Source organism: Rhododendron vialii, chromosome 10a (assembly GCF_030253575.1).
Source record: "Rhododendron vialii isolate Sample 1 chromosome 10a, ASM3025357v1".
Taxonomy (NCBI): Eukaryota; Viridiplantae; Streptophyta; class Magnoliopsida; order Ericales; family Ericaceae; genus Rhododendron; species Rhododendron vialii.
The window spans coordinates 12,400,271-12,410,290 of record NC_080566.1 but is presented as its reverse complement, the minus strand read 5'-3'; the positions used below and the strand labels follow the sequence as shown (position 1 = coordinate 12,410,290).

Below are 10,020 nucleotides of genomic sequence, written 5' to 3'. Positions count from 1 at the left end.
TTACGGCAAAGTTTTAGTACTTGATAAGGAAAGACTACTACGTGTAAACAAAGGCAATATTCTTTCTACAAAGAGAGCCAGAAAAATTGTGATAATTTCCGGCTTTATTAAAGCACGAAATTGAAAGCACAGTCTTCTCATGACAAATTCAACGGGATAGCATAAAGAGGCTTTTCCTTTTGTAGTGTTATTCCAAACTTCTCCTCCATGTCCAAATCCTTGGGTGCAATTTCCCCTCCAAGCTTCCAATCAAACGAGTTTATAAGCGAACCCAACATCACCGGCACAGTCCGGATCGCCAACGGCAACCCCGGACAAATTCTTCGTCCTGCACCGAACGGAATCAGCTCAAAATCCCGGCCTCGGAAGTCGATTTCAGAGTCCAAGAACCTCTCAGGCATGAACGATGTCGGGTTAGACCACGTGCTTGGGTCCCGGCCGATGGCCCAAACGTTTACCAGAACTTGGGTCCCCTTAGGCACGTTGTAGCCGCAAATTTGAACATCGGTTTCAACTTTACGAGGGATTAGAAATGGGACTGGTGGGTGTATCCTTAAGGTTTCTTTCACAATCGACCGTATGTAAGGGAGACGTGCGATGTCTGACTCCTCGACTAGTTTTCCTTTGCCAATTGTTTGTTCAAGCTCAGCCTTTGCTTTCTTCAAGGTCTCTGGATTGTGTAGTACCTCGGCCATTGCCCATTCCAATGTGCTTGAAGTTGTATCTGTCCCCGCCACAAATAGGTCCTGTAAATTACAAAATAGAAAGTGAAGTACCATTAAAGAGTGCCAAAATCACTGTCCTTTTTTTGTGCTTTTGTTCCTTTTATGTTTAGGACGTTCAGAATGTGTTTTAAATTTCTTATTCCTAATATAATATAGAAATACTACCCTTACTCTGACGCATTGAATAGTGACTAATTATTCAATAATCCCGGAAAACTACATGCCAAACTACTCAAGAACCATACATTTATATGTGTCCATATATTCAAAAATTGATGTAGAACACGTGGAGGCCCAATTCCATGATCAACTGGACTGAACCAAGCCTTAGGAGCCCAAACGGTGTTTAATTTCAGATTATCCAATTTGGCAAAATTCGAACTAGCTCGGAATAGGCCCAAATTTGGTGGGCTGACTTATTTTCGCGCTCCAGTCAAAACTCATAACCCTAAGTTGATGATCGATGATGCTTTTCGGTCTAATTCCTTCATTTAAGCCTTCAATTGAGTTATTTTGGCGTTTTAGGAAAGATTTGTTTCGTTAATAACTCTTAGACTGTAATTCCTTTTAAGTTGATTATTTTTGGGAAAGTTTTGTTTTTTTTTCCCGTTTTCAGTTTTAGGAAAAGCCCAAAATTCTAGGACTTTTTATTTTCCAAGTTTATTTTTAGGGTTTATAGGGTTTCGGCCTATATAAAAGTTTGTAACCTAGAGTTTATGCAGCTTTTAATCAATAATATTGCAGAGATTCTCTCTTTCTTTCTTGTGCGAAAGATTTGCTCATTGCAATGAATTGTTTATCTCGTTTGGACTAGTACGCTAACTAGTCTCTCATAAAAATTCCGCTGTGTCAAAAATTTAGAGCTAACTAATCAAGAGAGATAATGTGGATAACAAACCAAGCACAAACGCTCGATGTGCGTCCTGTCAATCTCATCTGGGTTCTCTTCACTGATATTCAAAAGAATATCAATAACATCATTGTTCCCCAACGTCTTGCGCAATCGCCTCAACTCCACACGCTCATCAATCAACCGGGCAAATAATTGAAGCACCTTCCCGAAATGAGTTGTCATGCGTCGCCTTATACTCTGGGGATCGATCTTGGCCAACTCGGGAAAGTAATCTACTAAATTCGGCTTCCCAGCTTCTACCATGATGTTCCAAACCAAGTCCCTGAACTCTTTAGCTGAATCTTCATTTGGGTTTGCCAAATCCACCGAAAAAATGGTGTTGGATAGCAAATTGAGAGAAGTTCTAAATGCTGCTCGGCCGATGTCCACTGCTTCACCACCTGATCATAGAGATTGAGTTTCAATGATCGTGAAGGCATTGTACGTGTAAGAGGAAACATCTAACTTCATATCAAGATAGTCAAGAATAATTTTTTTTTTTTTTCGTATTTGGAAAAACAAAACTTTATTAATTCGAAAGACAAGTACAACGAGTTAAATGGCTAAAGGCAAAGCATCAATCCAAGAGCAATCAATGTTTTAGATAGTTGACTATAGGTATCGACTATGGGGCTCTCCACTTTCTTTTTTTTATTGGTCATATGGTAGGATGTTAGGGGTTAGTTATTAATAGTTATAACGGGACCTCTTCCATGCCCTGAGAACTCGAACTAAAGACCTCTCCTCTAAGAGAGAGAGGAACCAACCACACTAGGTGATCACTTTTGTTACACCCTGATAAATGGGAAATCACATGTTATATCGGCCTATCGGAATACCTATCGATTGATTACTATTTCACTTCTCGATACTTGACCACTATAGCCGATTTAAGTGGTCCTAACGCATATCTGTGGGTGTTATGATTTTCAAAAATTTCATCACTTTGACATCCAATTCCGGCTAACGTATTATTTAGAACTCTCGATTAGGCGATCGTTATTGTCACAAATCTCGATGCTGCTATTTGAATGTGAAGTCTATGATATATATATATATATATATATATATATATATATATATACACACACACATACACACACACATACACAGTTAGTCTCAAATAAAGGAGTCCTTATTTTAGTTAAAATGCGGACCTCCTCATTTCTCCCATTTTCCGATTGAATTTCAATGATCCGAGCAGCTCAATGTGTTCAGAACGTGATTTTAAAGGTACTCGCGAGAAATCGGCAAAAAAATGACCTGGAAGGGCTTCATCCGAGCAGTTTTTGTTTGAACCGTTCGATAAAAAACAAACAAAAACTGCTCGGATGAAGCCCTTCCCGATCATTTTTTTTGCTGATTTCCTCGCCTTTACCCTTAAAAATCACGTTCTGAACACATTGAGCGGCTCGGATCATCAAAATTCAATCGGGAAAGGGAGGTCCGCATTTTATTAAAATGAGGTGGTCCTTACGGGAGACGGACTGTGTGTGTATGTGTGTGTGTGTGTGTGTGTGTATATATATATATATATATATATATATACACACACATATGAAACTTTGAAAGCACGATGAATGGCTGATCTAACCAACCTTTGGAGTGAATCTAATCATTTTATTCCACCACAAAAAAGTGTGGTTTCAGAGGCCGTGTGGAGCAATGCTCCAAGTCCAAGAGCATACTGTGCATATATAAAATGATTTCTCCCAACGTTTGTGAATCCTGTACGTTACGCTGATAATTTCGAATACACCATTCAATGGAACGTGCAAACTCTCACAGTTACTTAACACGATTAATGAAAAATTATAGAAAAGTAATTGGAAAAGTATAATAGCTGTTATGCAACGTCAATTTTTGTCGCCATTTTATTTCCCCTAAACATATACTAACATACCACTCAATAAACAGAGTAATTAATGAGAGAGATCTGTTATGTTATAGACAAAGCATAGGGGCCTCAGAGAAATCCTTTCCTAGCTAGCTGAGTAACAGAAAATGAAAAGCCCAAAAACTCTTCACAAAATTAAGTCTTCTCTACTTAGATTTTGATGTCTAAACAAATCGATTCACAACCAAGCATTTAAATACTGACACTTAATTCAAAGAGTTTCCAAAACTAACCTTGGCTGCTTTTCCGGACGTAAGCAATGAGCTCCTCCACCTTACGCCACCGCAAGTGCTGGTTGGCATCCAACCTACTCCCCGCAAATATATTCGAGTTCAACGCCTTTCGAAGACTCCGCCACCTGTTGGCCACCGGCAACCAGACAACCGAGTACCGGTACTGGTCGTGGGCGTGCAAGGCATTGGGCACTGACCTGCTTGAAAAGGCAAGATCCTGCTTCTGCAAGGCTTCTCTTGCAACGGTGGCCGAGGAAATCACCACCGTCGTTATGTGGCCGAGCTTGAGGGTCATGATCGGGCCGTGGGCCTTGGCTAGGTCGGTGAGGGAGTGGTGTGGTTTGGTGCCGAGTTTGAGAAGGTTGCCAAGGATGGGGACTGGGGTTGGCCCTGGCGGAAGCTTGCGGCGGTTGGCTGCTGTTATGAGTGAGAGAATGGCTTGAAGTAGTGTTATGGCTAGCAAGAGGTAGACAAGTATTGTTAAGAAATCCATGGTTTTTGTTCTTTTGGAAGTGATGGGAAATGGGAAGTGGGAGTGTGGTAGTAACTGATTTTGGAATTGTTGACGTCTGTCTTGGCTTATAAATTTCGGCTAAAATCATTTTATTAAGTGCACGTGGGGCGCGAGAGGTTTGTAGGAAAAAAGAAATAAGGGTTTACTACACTAACTGTCCCCGAGGTTTTCAGTAGTTGGAATGAACTTCCCTTTGTTTTTCGAAATTACACCGGTCTCCGTTCTCGAACGCTACGTTGACGTACGAATGGTTAAAGATTTCATCAAAGCTTCTAATGCCAACATTTATTACTACTACATTGAAATCAAATTTTACCCTTGTCTATGTCAAATAAATTTTAGTCTTGTCCCCGAGACTTACTTAGGATTTCGTCCTAGTCGAAAATGGATATTATTAGAGTTTATCATGAATCATGGGATACAAATCTATACTATACATGTAGGGGTGGCAAATTAGATCCAAACCCATTAATCAACCCATTCCCATCTATTTTAAAATAGACCCAACCCAACCCAATTATTAATTGGGTCAGAATGGGTCCAACCTATCTAACCCATTTATTAATTGAGTTTAATTGGATTTTAATTGGGTCAACTTAAATTACCCAATGGGTGAGGAGTATAACCCAACAAAGAAACCCTTTTATCAGTCAGTATTGCAAAAAATGTGTGGTTTAAAAGGCGCTGTGAGGCCAATTCTTCCGAAGCACTGAATAATTGCCTCCATTCCTCTCTCTCTCTCTCTCTCTCTCTCTCTCTCTCAAGTGTTTCTTTTTGAGCGTTCAAACCACTACTTCGAAATTTTCTCCCACTCCTTTTCGAATTCTTTTTTCATTTTATGCTTGTTTTTTTTTTCTTATTCAATTTCTTTTCGCATTTGTTTGTTTTTCATTAATTTTTTGTGGATTATTGCTTCGACATGACAGGAGGAATCTAAAAAGTAAAAAATTATGATCGAAACCTAAATTTTTTGAATGAAGATAAAAATAAGCCAATTTTTTCGTCTTTATTCAAAAAAATATGAATTTCGATAATAATTTTTTACCTTTTAGATTCTTCTGGTAATGACAAAGCAATAATCCAAAAAAATTTGGCAAAAAAACTAACAAATGCGAAAAATATTTGAATAAAGACAAAAAAAAATAAAAATAAGCCACTTGGAGACGCCCTCTAAACTTTTTTTCCTTCATTTCACGCATATTTTTCGAAAAAACAGTGGCTTTTGAAAAAATATTTTTTGAAAAAAAAAAACAGTTTATTAAACAGGTTTTTGAAAGAAAAAAATTAAATAAAGAAAAAAAAAAGTCACTTGACTTTTTAATCCAAACTCATTCTCTTAATTAACTACTAGAAAGTTATGTGTGACGAACCATTTCAATAATCGAAACTGTCTATTTTAGTATGGAGACTAGAGAGATAAAGAGAGACAGCAATATGGTAATTATGTGTAGCGGGGTAATTTGGTCATTTTAGTAGTATAGGGATAGTATGGTAATTTTAGTGTATAGGGGTATTTTAGTCATTTAGATTTATAGGGGTAATATGGTCATTTTAATGTACATTGGTATTTTAACCATTTTAAATTTTAGTATACAATATGTAATTGGGTTAATGGGCGGGTCGGGTTTGATTTTAAATAAATGGGTTGAGTTGGGTATGGGTAATTGAACTCATAATTAATGGGTCTAAATAGGTCAATGACTCATTAAAGACCCAACCCACTTACAACTTGCCCATTTTGACCCAAGCCCGCCCATTTGACACCCCTATATATATGTAACAATCCACTACAGCTGACCTGTTTAACTCTTAACTTATCCACGTGGCTTAAAAGGTTAACCTCAAGTTAATAGTAGCTGGTCGGCGTTTATTTATATATTGAATTCTCTTTCAATGCTTTCTTGATGTGGGATCGACCTGCCTAGTTAACCTGCTTAACTCTTAACCTAACCACGTGACTCAAAATGTTAACCTCAAGTTAATAGTAGCTAGTCGGCATTTACTTACATATTGAATTCTCTTTCAATACTTTCCCGATGTGGGATCTTACAATATCATGTTTGTCTTCAAACTTTGTCAGTATATGAACAAACAATGTCGATGAGAGCACCAAATTTCTTCATGGGAGAGAATGACCTCCATTTTTTTCGAGATCCGAAGAGAGAGACATGGGGTCTCTATAAGCGTAGAGAGAAGTGGTTTGCAAAGGGTTGTGGGGTTATAATATTGAAAGCGCTTTTAAGTCTTTTGATTACCTCCGTTAATGACATCCACCCTTTTCACATTACATGAAAGTAAAGGGGTGTAAGTGGCTAAGAATGGAATATAGGGGGTGTCTTAGCAAATTGGGAAAAGTACAGGAGTTGTAAATGCAAATTTCTCTTATGTAATTGGCTTTTAACTTTCGAGACTATTTGACAGATTAATAACGATGAGATTAATAATATTGCTCCGATCCCCTAAGATTATCCTGTATGTTACATTTTGAAAAAATTATTTTTGTAAGGCTATTATTTTTAAACTTGAAAATAGGTACTTATTTTTGTAAGTACTTATTTGAGAATTTGAAACGGACTGAATTATGTATTAAATGGAACGAATCGTTTTTGGTGCAGGTTATACAATTGAGTGTACCTAGCTACAAAGGGTTGTGCTTTTGTTATGATGAAATTTAAGGAGTCCTTCAAATCATTGTTGTTTTCGTTTCAGAAAGTTTTCTTTTTCGGCGATGCTTGTGGTTACAATGTTTATGAGTTTTCTAAGATTTGAGCGTTGTTGCGATTTTCGATCGCAGAGTGAATGCATACAATACAAATTTGAATATGGAATTGGATCCTCTTCGGTTCTTAATTTGGACCGAAGGAGAATCAAGATTTGGATTGTCCATTTCTTCAGTTAATGGTTGCAAATTTGCTTATGAACTGTTACCGGTAAAAGTTGAGTCTTACCGGTAAAAGTCTCTAAGCAAATTCGAACAATTGATTATCTTAATATATGATCCAGATTTGAACCGTCTTGTCCAGTTCAAAACTTGAACCGGAGAGGATCCTAATCCTTTTGATACATAGCAGTCCAACACGTACATGAATTAAATATGTTACCGATCGAGGAAACTAGATTCTTAATCAACCCTGATGAATTCTAGGGAAAATTTCCAGGAAAAATGCGGATACTTTTAATGGATCGTAGCATTTTCGATTTATAATTGATGGGTTATGGATAGCTTAATCTCTGCTTTTTACTTTTGTTTGGAAGTGATGACAACCTGCTCCACAAAATGGCATTTATAATTGATGGGTTATGGATAGCTTTTGTTTGGTTTTTTTGTGTTACCCTTATCCAATTGTTAACATTTATGACAGCTCGTGCGACTCGAGGGATTATTTTATTATACAATAATAATAACCACCCCGTATTTTTCTATTCCAAAATGGTTCAGTCCGTTGCTATATATCCTAAAATTATACACCACGTAGAAAAAGTAGCAGGTCCATCATTCTTGCTAAAATGCATTTTGTAGCAACTCATGGTATGTGCCACGGAGCCTGGGTGTGGTACAAGGTTAAACCACGGATGGAGGCCGCAGGCCACCAGTTCACCGCGGTTGACCTATCCGCATGTGGCGCAAACCCTAAGAAACTAGATGAGGTCCGTTCGCTTGACGACTACACAAAACCGTTGTTGGAGGTGCTGGCATCACTCCCACCAGATGACAAGGTGGTGTTAGTGGGACACAGTGGCGGCGGCATTGCTGCCGCTGTTGCCATGGAGAAGTACCCTCGGAAGATCTCCCTCGCCATTTTTCTAACTGGCATAATGCCAGATACAGAGCATGGGCCATCGTATGCTCTAGATCAGGTATTATTGTATTAACACTCATGTTTTGAATGCCTTTGTCTATAGCAGGCAAAGTGGAATTTAGCCTAATTTTAATTCGATCCGGCTTTAATCGGCTCGATCGTTGGGTAGTAATTATTGGGGTTAGTCTTATTGCCTGACTGACTTGTTTCTTTGTTTGGTTCTTGTTTAATTAATTTCCTCAACAAGTATGCTGCGGGAACACCAGCAGATGCATGGAAGGACACTCAATTTTCAGTTTATGGTGACCCCAAAGAGCCTCTTACATCACTAGTCGTCGGCCCACACTTCTTGAAATCAACTCTCTACCAACTATGCCCCATTGAGGTACCGTGTATGCCCCATGCATTTCTCCGTTACAGTATTATATATGCAGTAGCTACTCTAGTCGATATGTATATAATAGTATCAGCTATTCGATCGATCTGGTCTGTATAATTTAATGTTATGTATTTTCGTCCATGCGCGACTCTGATATAGTACTCATTGAGCGATCCAAGAACACATATGCTTCTAAACTAATGTCCAATGACATTACTCTCTCCCAGGTTCGTAATAGGTCACCCCTACTCATTGAGTGATCCAAGAACATGAAAAATTATTTAATGCCATTGGGGCGCAGTGTCCCAAGACCTCCTTCCACCACCCGTACATTTTGGTATGAGATCCAAAATAAGTGTGTTATGTCTCATTCAATGTGTGGTTTAAAAAGAGTCTGGGGCACCGCGGGTGGGTGCCCGAGAGGCATGGAATAATCTCTCTTAGGAATACATGCTTGTAGACTAATGTCCAATGAAATTACTCTCTCTCTCTCTCTCTCACGTTCATAATTTTGCATTGTCGTTTAATTCACAGGACTTTACACTAGCAACACTAATGGTGAGGCCGGGATCATTGTTCGTCGAAGACCTACACAAGATAAAGAAGTTCACAGACGAAGGATTTGGATCCGTCACGCGAGTGTATGTTGTTTGTGAGCAGGATAAATGCATCCCACCAGTGTTCCAACGATGGATGATAGAGAATAACCCAGTGAAAGAGGTGAAGGTGATTGAAGAAGCAGACCACATGCCAATGTTTTCAGCCCCAGAAAAGCTATGCAAATGCCTGTTGGAGATCGCTGCTTATAAATATAGTACTTGATAAAACCGTTTTCAGCAGCAATATTGAGTAGTGACTAATGAGCGTGTGTGTTATTCTGTTGGTCTTTTTATTGCGTATGCAGTTATTGTGTTTGGTGTAATAATGGCTCTTTTGGACTTACCTCCAGACCACAGCGGGCTATGTCTTTGCCAGTTATTGTGTTTGGTGTAATAATGGCTCTTTTGGACTTACCTCTAGACCACAGCGGGTTATGTCTTTGTGTCCAGTGAATAATTTAGTTGGAAAGAAATTCAAATCTATATAACGAGGGAGAATGATTTTTGAATTTTATCTCTCTATAAATTTTAACCATTGATTTGCTCCATAAATTTTACGGCTTTCCCACACTCTCTCTCTCAAACAATAGCAACTGCACAAATGCCACTAATTAGATCTCACGTTTAAAATTCATATCTCTCTCTCTCTCTCTCTCTCTCTCTCTCTCTCTCTCTCTCACGCGCGCGCATCTTTAGATCAGTTTTGGTCACGAATCCAATCAATAACTCCTCCTCCTCCTCTCTTTCTCTCTCTGTCATTTCAATGACGAAGCAAGTCTATTTCAGGCGCTCTCTCTCTCTTAAATACACACAATTTATACGCCAAACTTTGCTGACAACGACCTAGCCCTACGCTTGAGATAATTCAACTTTCAACGATTAAGTTGTGATGAAGCAACTAAACATAATTAATACGCCAAACTTTGCTGTCCATTATTTTATTTTATATATGTTGAGTGGTAAATGTAATGGGCACAGATA

General features: G+C 38.6%; 2 protein-coding genes across 2 annotated transcripts; one reads left to right on the top strand and one right to left on the bottom strand.

Annotated features, from left to right (window-relative positions):
* Window positions 1-4,665, bottom strand: LOC131303487 (geraniol 8-hydroxylase-like). The gene is made up of 3 exons (XM_058330374.1): window positions 3,748-4,665; window positions 1,624-2,018; window positions 1-746 (listed from the first exon to the last, which is right to left on the bottom strand). The coding sequence occupies exons 1-3, from the start codon at window positions 4,238-4,240 to the stop codon at window positions 138-140; spliced, it is 1,497 nt and encodes a 498-aa protein (XP_058186357.1). The 5' UTR covers window positions 4,241-4,665; the 3' UTR covers window positions 1-137.
* Window positions 4,666-7,719: 3,054 nt separating this feature from the next.
* Window positions 7,720-9,553, top strand: LOC131303486 (salicylic acid-binding protein 2-like). Its single transcript, XM_058330373.1, has 3 exons — window positions 7,720-8,119; window positions 8,309-8,446; window positions 8,975-9,553. Exons 1-3 carry the CDS (start codon window positions 7,769-7,771, stop codon window positions 9,260-9,262), a joined length of 777 nt encoding a protein of 258 aa, XP_058186356.1. The 5' UTR covers window positions 7,720-7,768; the 3' UTR covers window positions 9,263-9,553.
* Window positions 9,554-10,020: the final 467 nt, after the last annotated feature.